The 14,894-nt window shown below is 67.2% G+C and overlaps 1 protein-coding gene across 1 annotated transcript in view; it reads left to right on the top strand.

Annotated features, from left to right (window-relative positions):
• COL5A1 (collagen type V alpha 1 chain) overlaps positions 1 to 14,894 on the top strand; it is a 99,806-nt gene that overhangs the window by 27,450 nt on the left and 57,462 nt on the right. The window contains 11 exon segments of the mRNA XM_079790842.1: positions 5,860 to 5,991; positions 7,007 to 7,144; positions 7,849 to 8,046; positions 8,906 to 9,079; positions 9,218 to 9,274; positions 9,630 to 9,671; positions 9,855 to 9,917; positions 12,255 to 12,329; positions 12,958 to 12,969; positions 12,971 to 13,051; positions 14,741 to 14,797. Of these exon segments, the coding sequence (XP_079646968.1) occupies positions 5,860 to 5,991; positions 7,007 to 7,144; positions 7,849 to 8,046; positions 8,906 to 9,079; positions 9,218 to 9,274; positions 9,630 to 9,671; positions 9,855 to 9,917; positions 12,255 to 12,329; positions 12,958 to 12,969; positions 12,971 to 13,051; positions 14,741 to 14,797 (1,029 nt within the window).

Genomic DNA, 14,894 nt, shown 5'->3' with positions numbered 1-14,894 from the left:
GAGATGGGACAATCACAGGCCCCCTGTGGTGTGTGGGGGGCCATGTGTGAAGCCAGTGCAGGGGCCTCCCCAGGCAGCTAGTCCCCGGTCGCTGGGGCTGCTTCCCAGGGAGGGGCCAGGAGGCTGAGACTTGAGATCAGGAACACAGATGTATTCACCGTGTCCAAGGCTCAGCATGGAGGCCGCACATGCTGGTTGAACGAATGAAAGAATGAGCAGCCAGAGATGGCGGCCTTCGTGTGGGGGAGGCTGGTGAGTCTTTGTCAGGTGATGATGGTGATGATGGTGATGGTGATGGTGATGGTGATGATGGTGATGATGATGGTGATGGTGGTGATGGTGATGGTGGTGGTGGTGATGATGGTGATGATGGTGGTGATGATGATGGTGGTGGTGATGGTGATGGTAATGGTGATGGTGGTGGTGGTGGTGGTGATGATGATGATGATGGTGGTGATGATGGTGATGGTGATGATGATGGTGATGATGGTGGTGATGGTGGTGGTGGTGGTGATGGTGGTGATGATGGTGATGGTGATGGTGATGATGATGGTGATGATGGTGGTGGTGATGATGGTGGTGATGGTGATGATGGTGATGGTGATGGTGATGATGATGGTGATGATGGTGGTGGTGATGATGGTGGTGATGGTGATGATGGTGATGGTGATGGTGGTGGTGGTGGTGATGGTGGTGATGATGGTGATGGTGATGGTGATGATGGTGGTGATGATGGTGGTGGTGATGATGGTGGTGATGGTGATGATGGTGATGGTGATGGTGGTGGTGGTGGTGGTGATGATGGTGGTGATGATGATGATGATGGTGGTGATGGTGGTGGTGGTGGTGATGATGATGATGATGGTGGTGATGGTGGTGGTGGTGGTGGTGGTGATGATGGTGGTGATGATGGTGGTGGTGATGATGGTGGTGATGGTGATGGTGATGGTGGTGGTGATGGTGGTGGTGATGGTGGTGGTGGTGGTGGTGGTGATGATGGTGGTGATGGTGGTGGTGGTGTGGTGATGATGGTGGTGATGATGGTGGTGGTGGTGGTGGTGATGGTGGTGGTGGTGGTGGTGATGATGGTGGTGGTGATGATGGTGGCGGATGATGGTGGTGGTGATATTGGTGATGGTGGTGATAGTGGTGGTGATGGTGGTGGTGATAATGGTGATGGTGGTGGTGGTAGCTGTTTATCTTGGCCACTGAGCTTCCTGCAGGGACCCTTACACCCAGTCCTCAGGTAGTGTCTGTGAGGGAGGTCACATTACCCTCTTCTACAAATGAGCACGCTCAGGGCTGGTAGATGAGGTGATGGGTTAGGCCCGCAGCTGGCGAGGAGGCACCAAGCGCCGTCACCTGTGTCGGTGTCTCGGCTCTCTCTGCGGTTGTGCCGGGTCTGTGTTCCTTCCTCTGTGGAGCTTGGCACAGAGTGTGTGTCCCGTGCCCCATGGTCACCCGTCCCCACGGGCTTGTTCTCTGGAGACCGGAGCGGGGAAGGGCGGGCCAGCTGCTCAGGTGCTGCCAGGCACCAAGCGCGGGCCTCCCAGCGCGCAGGCCTCCGAGCGTGCGGGCCTCCCAGTGCCCGGGCCTCCCAGTGCGCGGGCCTCCCAGTGCCTGGCTGGGCCGGGCCTCCCCCTGTCCAGGCCGCACAGGGGCAGGGACGGGGCTGAGACCCAAGTTCTTTGTAAAGCCTGGTGGGCTTTTGAGGAGGAGACCCGTCCGCCTAGCCCCCACGCTGGCTCTGTAGCCCACCTCTGGGTCTGGGGACGCAGCGCCCCCTCTCAGCTCACTAAGCTGGCCCTACAGTCCCTCCAGCCACTTCAGGGTCCCATGAGGCTGGGACGTGGCCATCCCTGCACCCTCGGCCCCCGCTCCCCACGGAGACTCTCGTGTGGCATTTTGCAGCTGCACCAGCGCAGGTGTGAGTAACCCCGGGGGTGGCAGCTGGAGGGGCAGGTGAGAGTTGGATGGGGCCTGGAGGGGCAGGTGAGAAGTGGATGGGGCTGGACTGCCAGGTAGGGGGGGCGTCTCAGGCTGGGACCAGGGTGCAGGGCCCGGGGCCCAGGAAGGTCTTCCTTTAACCTCACGTTCATGATCCCACGCCTCTCCAAAGCCCATGGAAAGAATGAGCTCGCGCCTGGCGGGAGCCCGCTTTTCCACGGTGACTCACGATGAAAACATCACGGCCGAGCGTCAGTGTGAGGGGCTCGGGCCGCTTGAGCCGGAGCAGGGACTCGGTGGCCGGTCACGTGTGAAGTCCGTGTGGCCCTGGCGCTCCCTCCCCGCAGCCCCCTCCCGGCGTGCTCCCCCCCCCCCCCCCCCCCCCCCCCCGTTATGCCGACCTGGAAACCAGGCTCCGTGCTTCCGGGGAAACGCTTCAGGTTCGCTTGGTTGCGATGGAAGCCCAGGTGTGCTGGCCTCGAGCCCCGGGCTGCGCCGTCCGCCCTCCGCCTTCTGCCCCCGGGTCTCTGCAGACGTGTGGCCGTGCGCGCCGGCGGCTGGAGGCTGGGTTGTTCCGGGGCCGCAGGCTTGCCGACTCCCCCCCCTCCCCCCCCCCCCCCCCCCTCCAGCGGGAGCCCGTGTCTTCTCACATCGTCTGTGTTCCCTCCTGAGGGTGAAGCGCTCCCGTTAAAATCAGGCTATAAAATCGCAGGAAAAGCGACCCGAGGGACCCCGGCCTGCTGGGCGGGAGAGGCCGGGCGGGAGAGGCCGGGGGGGAGAGGCCGGGCAGGGGGGGCCGGGGGCGGGGGGCGGGGTGTCGCTGGGAGGGGAACGCAGAGCCAAGGGCACAGAAGAGGGGCCAGGAGTGCGTCACAGACAGCCAGGCTCGGAGGCGCGGGGTCAGCCAGATTTGGGCACACGGACGTCCATCTTCTGTGCCCACGGCCCCGAGGTGGCAAAGCTCCCTGACGCAAGCTCTGTGACCCCCCCCCCCCCCCCAGCCCGCACACAGCAGAGGTGCCGGCCGGATGCAATCTCATGATCGAAAAGGCAGAACCGATTCCCTCAGCGAAATGCTCCTCGCGCAGTGAGGCTGAGGACGCGTGCGTCCTGGGGTCCGGCAGCTGGTGCCCTCGGCTGCCCGGTGGCTGCGGCCGGAGACGGGCCGCTGGTGGCTGCCCTGGCATCGAGGCTGGCAGCAGAGCGGGGTGCCGTCACGAGCCGGGCGGGCTGGCAGAAGCTTCTAGGGCTCAGCCGGGCCTACTGACCTGTCCGGGAAAGAAGCGCGCGTAAAAGGAGAAGCTGGCCGTGGTCAGAGCGAGGGGCTGGGCACGGCGGGCACCACGGGGTGGGCATTAGAGCTGAGTGAGTGATTAGCAGGCACGGCCAGGGGGTCAGAGGTTCAGTTGCAGCCTGCGTTCCTGAGGCTGGCGGCCTGGGCTGGGCTGGCGGCCTGGGCACGGGGACGCCGTGGTGGGCGGGGCGCGTCCAGGCCCCTCGCCAGGCAGCTGCTCCATCGAGGGCACGCCAAGTGCCGCCATCACGCCGCCCCGAGCCCCTGTCCCTCCCGTGACTGCCCGTGAGAGCACCGTTCCGACGGCAGGCTGTGGAGAGGGGATGTTTTATTTGAGTTGGATGGAATCTGAACTAGAAGTCCTGTTGCTCCATAAAAACGTGTGGTTTTGATTCACTGTTCCTGTCGTAAGTTCTCTTCTGCTGAGAGTTTAAACTGTGAGCCAGGAGCCTGCCATGTGGTGGGAGTGAGGGGAGGGGAGGGGAGGGAGGGGAGGGAGGGGAAGGGGGGAGGGGAGGGAAGAGGCAGCTCTGACAGTCACGGGAGGTGGAGGATGTCAGGACCTTGCTGAGCGGGGCCTCTGGGTCGGGTGCCAGCGGGGAGGCAGGTGAGGTGCTGAGCTGCGATGCCCGTGTGCCATGGTGGGGCCCCGGCCTGTACCCCCCTCCCCCCCCCCGTCCCTGAGAGGGAGGAGACCGCGCAGGGTGGCGGCGGGCTGCGGGGCTGCGGTCAGCGTCACTGCGGAAGGAGGGTCCACCGTGCGTGGCCAGAGGCAGGGCCACGCGGCTGACTGGGAGAGCGTGCGAGGCGCTGGCTCTGCCTGCGGAGTTCCGCGCTCCGGCTCCTCACGGGGGTGTGGAACCCGAGCTGGGCCGCGCGCCTCCCGGATCAGGTGCTGACGGGCCTAGTCTGGACTCTAGGACCATGACTCCATTCTGCCATTGAGTCACCCACGTCACCCCCGTCCCTGGGCCAGTGTGGGCAGCCGGGGAGGGTGCAGACCCCGCTGCAGAGCTGTGCACACCGGCGCCTTGCCCCACCCCCCGGGGCCGTCCAGGGACCAGGCTCAGTGACGGGGTGGAGGCCACTCCGGGTCCTCCTGCAGCTCTCCCTGCCTTCCTGGCACAGGGAAGGGCTCGCACACCTTCGCCATGTGAGAGGCGGGAGGGCCGGCGCCTGGCTGGGCCTGTGGTTCTGACGGGCAGGATGGCCTCACTCCTTGGGTTGAGCTCATGGCCCTGTCCTCCCAGCTCTGGCTGAACCCAGCAGAACCAGGGGTGGGGGAGAGGGGGCCACAGGCGCTGGAGCCGCCCAGCCTCTGGCCAGAGAGGGCGGCCTGGCTTGAGGGGCCTCAGGGAAAGCCTGCTGGATGCACGGCCTGGGTTGCATCTGACCTCGTCCACGGGGCACGACGGAAGGCCGAGGTGTTAGGGGAAGTGGGCGCCGCCAGGCAGTGCGGCTCTGGGCATGGCTGTGCCCCTGTGTGTGATGCAGCAGCTAGCATTTGGGAGATGCTCAGGAATTGCTACTGGATGGATGGAGGGTGGATGGATGGAGGGAGGGATGTATGGATGGATGGTGGATGGATGGATGGGTGGATCGATAGGTGAAAGGGTGGGTAGAAGGGTAAGAGGCAGGGAGGGAGGGAGAGAAGATGGATGGATGGTGGATGGATGGTGGATGGATGGATGGATGGATGGAGGGTGGATGGATGGAGGGAGGGATGGATGGATGGATGGATGGATGGATGATGGATGGATGATGGATGGTGGATGGATGATGGATGGTGGATGGATGGATGGATGGATGATGAATGGTGGATGGATGATGGATGGTGGATGGATGATGGATGGTGGATGGATGGTGGATGGATGATGGATGGTGGATGGATGATGGATGGTGGATGGATGATGGATGGTGGATGAATGATGGATGATGGATGGATGGATGATGGATGATGGATGGTGGATGGGTAGATGGATGGATGATGGATGGTGGGTGGATGATGGATGGTGGATGGATGGATGATGGGTGGTGGGTGGATGATGGATGGTGGATGGTGGAAGGTGGATGGATGATGGATGATGGATGGTGGAAGGTGGATGGATGATGGATGATGGATGGTGGATGGTGGAAGGTGGATGGATGATGGATGATGGATGGTGGATGGTGGAAGGTGGATGGATGATGGATGGATGATGGATGGTGGGTGGATGATGGATGGTGGGGGATGATGGATGGTGGATGGATGGATGGATGGATGAATGGATGGATGATGGATGATGGATGGTTGAAGGTGGATGGATGATGGATGGATGATGGATGATGGATGGTGGAAGGTGGATGGATGATGGATGGATGATGGATGGTGGGTGGATGATGGATGGTGGATGGATGGTGGATGGATGGATGGATGAATGGATGGATGATGGATGGTGGGTGGGTGGGCGGGTTGTTGGGTGGACGGACAGATAACGGATGGATGGGTGGGCAGACAGCCTGGTTGGGTGGTTTGGAGGCAGCAGCTCCGAGAGGAAGGTTGGCTGAGGACGGGCTGGTCTCCTGGGTCCCTGCTGGGGCCCCTGAGCCGCTTGTTCAGGGCTCTTGTCCTTTTCCAGGGGGACATCCAGCAGCTGCTCTTCGTCTCGGACCACCGGGCGGCGTACGATTACTGCGAGCACTACAGCCCCGACTGCGACACTGCCGTCCCCGACACCCCCCAGTCCCAGGACCCCAACCCAGACGAATACGTGAGTCGGCAGCTGGGCTGGTGGGGGGCAGTGGGCCAGGCAGGCGGGGGGAGGGGGGACTCGGGGGTGTGGCACCTCCATGGTCAATAACCCACCGGGCAGGACTGCGACCGAGTCACCCGGGGTCCGTGTCACGAACCCTCTCCCTAAGCTTCAAGCAGATGGCGATGGCGAAGTGTCTCTTGTTCCCTCAGCCCGGGAGGGGGTCTGTGGTCCGGGCAGGAGGTCTGTGCCCCGGACAGGGGTCTGTGAGGGCGCTGAGGGCTGCTCATTGTGAACAACAGGCCCTCTGACCTCAGCGTGGCCGCGCCCAGGAGCAGCCTCGTCCCGAGGGTCTCAGGAATGTGTCCTGAGCTTCGTCCCCTCCCCGTGACCTCTGTGGTCTGGGGTCCGTCTTTCGCCTCCTCCTGCCCTCACAGCCCAGGGGCACCTGGTTAACGTTTCTGGCAGTTCCTCCCCGACTGCCAGCGAGAATCCTGCCCAGCCCTGCTCAGCTCCCACGCCCATCTCTTTACGTAGCACCCAGTCCTGCTCTCCATCTCCCCCCTGGCCTCCCCCCTTCCACCTCCCGCCAGACAAGGCGTGGCCCCAGGAGGCTGCGGGTGCCCAGGGCCCGTCTTACCCTCCCCCACTGCTGAACGGTGCTCCCAGCGGAGTCCCAGCGGCCAGGCCTCCTGGTCCCTGCCGTGCAAATGTCCTGGGGCCGGGGCTTCCCCGCGGTGGCCGGGGGGCCCTCCCTCCTGGGGGACAGAGCATAGTTGGGCTGGTTGACTGACCCTCGGGTTCTAAAGGGTCAGAGCGACTGGGCCTCTTGGGACTCGGTTTTCTTCGAAGGGGCCCGGGCCCGTTTCCTCCCTGGACCTCCCCGGGGCTGGCTCAGCTTCCGTCGCTGGAGCGGGTCGTGCCCGGCCGGGGGCATGGCGTTCTGGAGTCCACGCCTCCCGCTGAGCCCGGCGTGGGGAGAGCGGGGTCTCCTGACCGGCCCCTCCATCCTCATGAGCCTGTCTCCTCCCAGTACCCGGAGGGCGACGGGGACAGCGAGCCCTACTACTACGAGTACCCCTACTACGAGGACACGGACGACCCCAGCAAGGAGCCCGCCGCCACCAAGGAGCCCGTGGAGGCCGCTAAGGAGACCACGGAGATTGCCGAGGTGCGGCCCGGCGGGCAGTGGGGCCGGCGCGGGGTGGGGGAGGGGGAGGAGGAGGGGGAGGAAGGAAGCTGTGGCGTGAATGTGGGGCTGCCCAGGAGGCGGGGGTGGAGGCTCGGCCCCATGGGATGGCCTCATGGGATGCATGTCGGGAGAGGGTGTCGGTGGTGACGTGTGACCTCAGGGGATGAGGGGTGAGGGGCGCCGTCCCTCCCCAAGGTGCTGGGAGACTGGCTTACCCTGCTCTGTCTGGGACGTTCTCTCACTCTTTTTTGTAAATCCTCACCCGAGGGTAATTTCCCATTGATTTTTAGAGAGAGGGCAAGAGAGGGAGAGACAGAGAGAAATATTGATGTGCGAGACACACATCGATTGGTTGCCTCCTGCACACCCCGCCCGGGGCTGGGGATCAGGCCTGCAACCTAGGTATGTGCCCTTGACCGGGAATCGAACCCGAGACCCTTCAGTCCTCAGGCCGGCGCTCCATCCACTGAGCCACACCAGCCAGGGCCCGCTCTCTGACCTCTAAGACAGGTGTCGGAGATACAGCTCACCCTTCCCAAGTGTGGGGTCCGTTCCCAGCATCCTCCTGGCTGGGCTGCCTCCTCCCGGGGCCCGGGGCGGCCCGGCACCCAGAGTCCACGGGGGTCTTGGCTGAATGGGCAGAGGAACCCCAAGACCCAGCCCTGCCTCTCCCCGCCCCTCAGGAGCTGACTCTGCCCCCCACGGGGGCCCCTGCCGTGCCCGACACCAGCGAGGGGGCCGGGAAGGAGGACCCGGACCCGCCGGACTACGACTACATGCCCAGCGAGGACTACTACACGCCGGCCCCGTACGAGGACAGCTACGGCGAGGGCCTCGGGGCCGAGGTGCCCACCAGCACAGCTGGCACCAACGCCTCCAACGTAATTGCCTTTCTTCTGCGTGGGCTCGGCGGGCGGGGCCGGGAGGTCGGGACCCCGGGTTCTTCGCTCGGCCTCCCCGGTGCCTGCTCCCTGCGGACGCCGGGCGGTTGGGAATCGCGGGCCACCGAGCGGCTCTCCGTGCTGTCACTTGCTCATCTGCACGTGGAGGGCGTGCGCCCCGCCCCGAGGCGTCCGGTTCAGGCGGAGGCGGGCGAGGAGGGTGCCTGCAGACCCACCGTGTCCGGTCCGTGGCCTGGGCGGGTCCGGCTGGATGGGCTCAAGCCGGGGACCTGGACGCGTGAGGCGGCTGCTCCAGGGCAGTGGCCTGGGGGACGGACCTGTGTTCTCAGTCACCGCGTGGCCCCCAGGCGCCACCTCCGGGGCTGTCGCCCAGCTTTTGGGTTGGGGAGGAACCCAGCACAGTGCCCCACACGTGGGAAACGTAACCCTTTGTGCGCCGTAAGCGTCTACAGACGCAAGGATGGCTTCCGTTTTGGACGCGGGGCAGTTAACTGGCCATGTTCTCGGCGGCCACGGAGTGGACACACTGTCCTCCTGGTGCAGACCCCTGAGTCGCGGGCGGGGGGTTAGGGTCATGTTATCCCACGACCCTGAGGCCCGTGGCGGCGCCCTGAGGGCACCGACTTCCCCAGGCACAGCCGCGGGCCCGGGGCGCGGAGAGTGAGGAGCGGGGAGACCCCGGGGACCCCAGCAGGGAGAGACCCCGGGGACCCCAGCAGCTGCCCCAGGAGTTAGGCTCCAGGCCTGGAGGCCGCGGACCCCGAGCCCCGGGTCGAGGCCCGCAGCCCAGCAGGGAGGGCCTCTCTGCGGCCCCCCTGACGCCGCCCTCTGCCCCCAGCCGGCCCCGCCCCCTGCGGAGGGGAAGGAGGACCTGGACGGGGAGTTCACGGAGGAGACCATCAAGAACCTGGACGAGAACGAGAGCTACTACGACCCCTACTACGACCCCACCGTGTCCCCGTCCGAGATCGGGCCGGGCATGCCCGCCAACCAGGACACCATCTTCGAGGGGGTGAGCGCGGCGCGGCCTTCGTGGGGGCGTCCGGGGGCGTGACAGCCGGGGGCCTGCTGGGGAAGCGTGATCACGGACTCACGGTCCCCTCCGCCTTCTCTGTCCCCTCGTTCTCTCCGTCTGCGCTTCTCACCCCAGATCGACGGGCCGCGGGGCGAGAAAGGTCAAAAGGGAGAACCCGCCATCATCGAACCCGTAAGGACCTTTTCTATCCTGGTCTCTCTGGTCCGCGGGGGGCCAGGGTCCATGGGGGGCCAGGGTCCATGGGGGGCCAGGGTCTGGGTGGGGCCAGGGTCCGCGGGGGGCCAGGGTCCAGGGGGGCCAGGGTCTGTGGGGGGCCAGGGTCCGCAGGAGCCAGGGTCTGTGGGGGGCCAGGGTCCAGGGGGGCCAGGGTCTGTGGGGGGCCAGGGTCCGCAGGAGCCAGGGTCTGGGGGGGCCAGGGTCTGGGGGGGCCAGGGTCCGGGGGGCCAGGGTCCGGGGGACCAGGGTCCGGGGGGCCTGCAGGCCGGGCTCCGGGTCTCAGCGCCCCTGTCCTGTCCCCTCCTTCCAGGGCATGCTCTTGGAGGGGCCGCCCGGCCCCGAAGGCCCCGCGGTGAGTGTCACCTTCATTCCCACGACGTGCGGGAGGCGCTGAGGCGGGCGGCCAGGGACCCCCTTAAACTCCTGACGGAAGAGGAGGGTTCGCCGCCTCGTGCCGACGTCGGGGCTGGCCCGTGGGGACGGGGGCTGCGTGGCGCCTCTCTGAACTCTGCTCTGAGTTTATTTCTAATTCCAGGGCCTCCCAGGACCTCCAGGGACGATGGGTCCCACGGGCCAAGTGGGTGACCCTGGAGAAAGGGTAAGGGCCGCCGGGCTCCCGGGCCCCTCGCTCCACAGGCTCGCCCCGTGTGCCCGGCTCTGTGACGGGCGTTGCCACGGTGACTTCCTTCTCCGAGTTGCCCTGGCCCCATAGCCTCTCACGCCACCCGCTTCCTGCGCCCAGTCTCCTCGGGGTGAGGGGCGGCCGGCTCTGGCCCGGGGCTGGGGCCGGCGACCCCGTGCCAGTAAGACCCAGCGCGCTCTTGTCCCACCGAGGCCGCCCGTGGCGGTCAGGACACGGCGAGGGCCGGCCGCCCTGCATCCGTGTGACCGCGACCCAGCAGCTCAGGGCTGTGTGCCCAACCCCGGAGTCTGCAAGGACCCTTCCTCGTCCGAGAACCCCCGCCTCGATTCCCTCTGATCCCCTTCTGTCCTGGAAATCAAGGGGGGCTTGCTCTGGAGCAGATGGGTGCATCCCGGGGTCACCCTGGTCCGAGGGACGCGCCTCGGGGTCCCTGCAGGAGGGATGAGGACTGGACCCAGGAGGTCGCGGTTCCATTCTGACACCTAGTGGGGCTTTGTGGTACTGCAGCTTGTGGGCACCTGCTCAGCGTGGCTTCTAGTCTTTTCCTCTCATGTTGGTGTCCATGCGGGACTGACGAGCAGCCATGTGACAGCAGGCTGAGCCGCGGCGAGAGAGCGTGTGTGTGCCCTAATGGGCGTTCCCCCCGGGCCCGGCGCGGCCGGGAGCAGCCGTGTGGTGTGGCAGGTGCCTGAGGCCTCCGGAAGCTGCCCCGCAGGGAGGCCCACAGGGAGGCCGGGCGTTTGCCTGTCAGGCCCTAGGGCCGTGGGCGGTGCCCGGGGCGATTGGCCGGATGCCCGAGGTGGAGCCGCTGAGCGCTGGGTCAGGAGGAGGCTCCCCTGGCTCCCTGTGGCCGGTGACCTCAGCGTCCCACCTGGGTGGAGCCTCGGGCAGGACTCTCTGCCATTTGTGTGTGCATGTTTGCGTGTACCTGTGTGTGGGTGCACGTGTGTGTACCTGTGTGTAATCTCTGTGTGTATGTGTGTGCGTGCATGTGCGTAAAGCTCTTTGTGCGCACGCGTGTGTATGTGAGCCTGTGTGTGTGTGTATATGGCCGGTGGCTCTGGGGGCCCAGAGGAGGCAGCTCGTTCTCCGTGGCAGGGCCTCAGCTGACCTATAGGCTGCCTGGCTCCCGTGGTCCCTGGCTGGCTGGCATCCTGCTCCCCCCGCCTGCCCCCCTTTCTCCCCCCCCCCCCCCCCCCCCGCCACCGTCAGGCCTGCTCTCCCGCCTCAGGGCCTGAATGCTGCCGTGGGCTGTGTGTCAAGGCCCGCGGGAGACGGGGGGCGTTGGTCCCCCACAGCTGTCAGCAGCTGGACCCGTGAGCGTGGCCAATCCACACGTCAAAGAGAGGGGCCACGTGGCACAGCAGACGCTGTTTCTCTCTGAGATGTGGGAGGGGATCATGCACTGTGCATGGTGCCGGACATGACTGAGCTCTCGCAACCTCAGTGTTGCTCCCCGTGTCTGTCCGAGCAGGTGCTCCCCGTGTCCGAGCAGGGGCTCCCCGTGTCCGAGCAGGTGCTCCCCGTGTCCGAGCAGGTGCTCCCCGTGTCCGAGCAGGTGCTCCCTGTGTGTCCGAGCAGGTGCTCCCCGTGTCTGTCCGAGCAGGTGCTCCCCGTGTGTGTCCGAGCAGGTGCTCCCCGTGTGTCCGAGCAGGGGCTCCCCGTGTGTGTCCGAGCAGGTGCTCCCCGTGTGTCCGAGCAGGTGCTCCCCATGTCTGAGCAGGTGCTCCCCATGTTCAAGCAGGTGCTCCCCGTGTCTGAGCAGGGGCTCCCCGTGTCTGAGCAGGTGCTCCCCGTGTCCGAGCAGGGGCTCCCCGTGTCCGAGCAGGGGCTCCCCGTGTCTGAGCAGGTGCTCCCCGTGTCCGAGCAGGGGCTCCCCGTGTCCGAGCGGGGCTCCCGTGTCTGTCCAAGCAGGTGGCCACGTTGACCACCTTCCCTCTGAGCAGCCAGGCTGGCTCTGCCGCCGTCCAGTTTGGGGGGAGACCTGGAAGGGGTGTGCTCGGGGTGGACGCCCCGATGCTCCATCCCTGACCTCCTGGAGTGTCGCCTCTCTGGACCCGCGCGGACTCCTCCTTCCTCATCCCTCTGCCCGGGAGCCCCTCCCCATCCCCGTCCCACAGCGACACCCCTCCTCTGGGCTCGGGTTCTGGAACATTCCAGCCGCGGGGCCTCGCACTGCTCTGTGCTCGTCCAGTGTGTTCCCGCTGGGCCGTGGCTCCCCACCCGCTCCCGCCCCGCCCAGCTCCGTCCCCCTGCACCCTGACCAGGCCCTCTCGGCCCCTCTGTCCACAGGGTCCCCCTGGGCGACCAGGTCTGCCGGGGGCCGACGGGCTGCCCGGCCCCCCTGGGACCATGCTCATGCTGCCCGTGAGTACCCCGACTTGTGGGGGGGTGTGGCCGATGGGGGTGTGTGGCCGATGGGGGTGTGCGGCTGATGGGGGTGTGCGGCCGATGGGGGTGCGTGGCCGATGGGGGTGTGGCCGATGGGGAATGGCCCCGGGCTCTGTTTCTGAGGGGGACAATCTCCTGGCCACAGACTTGCCCCAACCAGGGCACCCCGTGGCCTAGAGGCAGGCTCCTGGCGGCGGGGGGGGCGCCTTTGCAGAGGAGTGGACCCCAGGGGCGCCCAGGGCTGCCCCCTCAGAGGGGGTGGAGTCAGGTCCCTGGAGGAAAGCTGTGCCCTCTGCCTGGTGTCGAACACCCCCCGTCACCACTGGGAACCCGAGTGGGCGTGCTCGCCAGCGGGTCCCTCTGGGAGCTTGCCCTGCCCGTGACCTTGTGGGTGAAGGTCATGGGGCATCTCCTTCATGGGGAGCCCAGGCCTCGGGAAGAGTTTGTGGTTGGTCGGCGGGCACGGGAGGGGGCAGGGTAGCAGCTGCCCAACCAGACCTGCGAGGCTGGACTTCACCCGAGAGGCCGCTGGGACTGCCCAGCCCTGGAGTCCAGTGTGGCACCCACATCAGAGCCCCTGGGTGACCCCCTCTTACACCCACAGTTCCGGTTCGGAGGGGGGTGGCGATGCCGGCTCCAAAGGCCCCATGGTCTCAGCCCAGGAGTCCCAGGCTCAAGCCATCCTGCAGCAGGCGCGGGTGAGTGGGGGTCCTGGGGGTGGGGCACGGGGGCACAGGGCCCTCCCCCTGCAGCAGGCCCGGGTGAGTGGGGGTCCTGGGGGTGGGGCACGGGGGCACAGGGCCCTCCCCCTGCAGCAGGCCCGGGTGAGTGGGGGTCCTGGGGGTGGGGCACGGGGGCACAGGGCCCGCCCCCTGCAGCAGGCGTGGGTGAGTGGGGGTCCTGGGGGTGGGGCACGGGGGCACAGGGCCCGCCCTGCAGCAGGCGTGGGTGAGTGGGGGTCCTGGGGGTGGGGCACGGGGGCACAGGGCCCGCCCCCTGCAGCAGGCGTGGGTGAGTGGGGGTCCTGGGGGTGGGGCATGGGGGCACAGGGCCCGCCCTGCAGCAGGCCCGGGTGAGTGGGGGTCCGGGGGTGGGGCACGGGGGCACAGGGCCCGCCCCCTGCAGCAGGCCCGGGTGAGTGGGGGTCCTGGGGGTGGGGCACGGGGGCACAGGGCCCGCCCCCTGCAGCAGGCGCGGGTGAGTGGGGGTCCCTGTGATGGGTGGACGCCTCTGAGCGCCTCTCGCTCGGCCTGGGGTCCCGCGGAGCCTTTGTCCTCACCGCTCCGCCCTGCGCGTGCGCTGGTCAGTGAGCTGAGACCGAGCGGTGAGGCCGGAGTGAGAGGGATGCCCTGTGCGCTGGGCTGGGTGGCCGGCGGGGCGCCCGCAATGGGCATGGCGGGCGCCGCTCGGCAGCCTCGCTGCCGTGTCCGAGGCCCCAGCCAGCGGGAGGCGCCGATGATCAGAGCGCGGGCAGTTGTGGGGCGGCTAGAGCATCGCGTGGCCGCGGAGGAGGAGCGGCCCACGGGGTGCCGTGCGGTGCGTGACCAAGCCGCGGCCAAGGCTCGTTGTCCGCCCGCCCGCTGGCCGGTAGCCGGTGCCTGTAAGAGCAGCCGATGGGGGGCGGTGGGCGGCCGGGTTTTGAAACAAAACCTCTTCCCACCGGAAACGGCTCCTTGTGGGCGGGGTGGGCACAGTCAGCACGGGGCGGGAGGTTGGCTGCGGGGGGCCTGCGCCCGTGGTAGGCGGGTGGGCGGGGTCTCGCAGGCCGGGAGGACACCCCACTTTGTCTGCTGGCGGGGGCTCCCCGGCTGCTGCCTCTGGAACTGAGTTCCCCCTCAGAAGGGCTCCCCAACCCCTGGAGGGCGCCAGACGCCTCAGAATAAAATGATACTCAGCTCGAGCACGCGTGTAGGACACACGCCCCACGCCGTCCAGCCTGGGGCTGTTGCCAGCTCACTCCGAGGGCGGGGGCTGGGGAGCCAGGAAGGAGGTCAGCACGAGGCTCTGAGCACCCCAAGTGGGGGCGCCCTCCCCAAAGCGGGAGAGGCACCACCTGGGTCCACCCGCCTCCTCTGTTCCCGACTCTCCTCTCGTGGCTGGTGTGGGAGCCCCAGAGGAGCCGAGGGGGTGGTTCTGGGCTGCCTCCGACCGCCTCCCAGCGAGCTGCCCCTGCCCCAACGGCTCCTGCCCCAGCGGCTCCTGCCCCAGCCTCCCCTGCCCCAGCCTCCCCTGCCCCAGCCTCTCCCCGCCCCAGCGGCTCCTGCCCCAGCCTCCCCTGCCCCAGCCTCCCCTGCCCCAGCCTCTCCTGCCCCAGCGGCTCCGGTCCCAGCGGCCCCTGGCCCTGGCCGCCACTCACCTCGCTCAGCCGGTCCTGTTTTCTCTTGCAGCTGGCGTTGAGAGGCCCGGCCGGCCCCATGGGTCTGACCGGGAGGCCTGGCCCCGTGGTAAGTCACCAGGGGGAGCTGGGGCACGCGGTGAGGGTGGGAGAGGAGAGGGCGCCTTTTAGCGTCACCCGCTGACTCGCTGGCGCGGGTGGGGAGG

The sequence above is a fragment of the Cnephaeus nilssonii genome (assembly GCF_951640355.1).
Source record: "Cnephaeus nilssonii genome assembly, chromosome: 14".
In the NCBI taxonomy this organism is placed as follows: domain Eukaryota; kingdom Metazoa; phylum Chordata; class Mammalia; order Chiroptera; family Vespertilionidae; genus Cnephaeus; species Cnephaeus nilssonii.
This window is presented reverse-complemented; position numbering and strand designations above follow the sequence as displayed.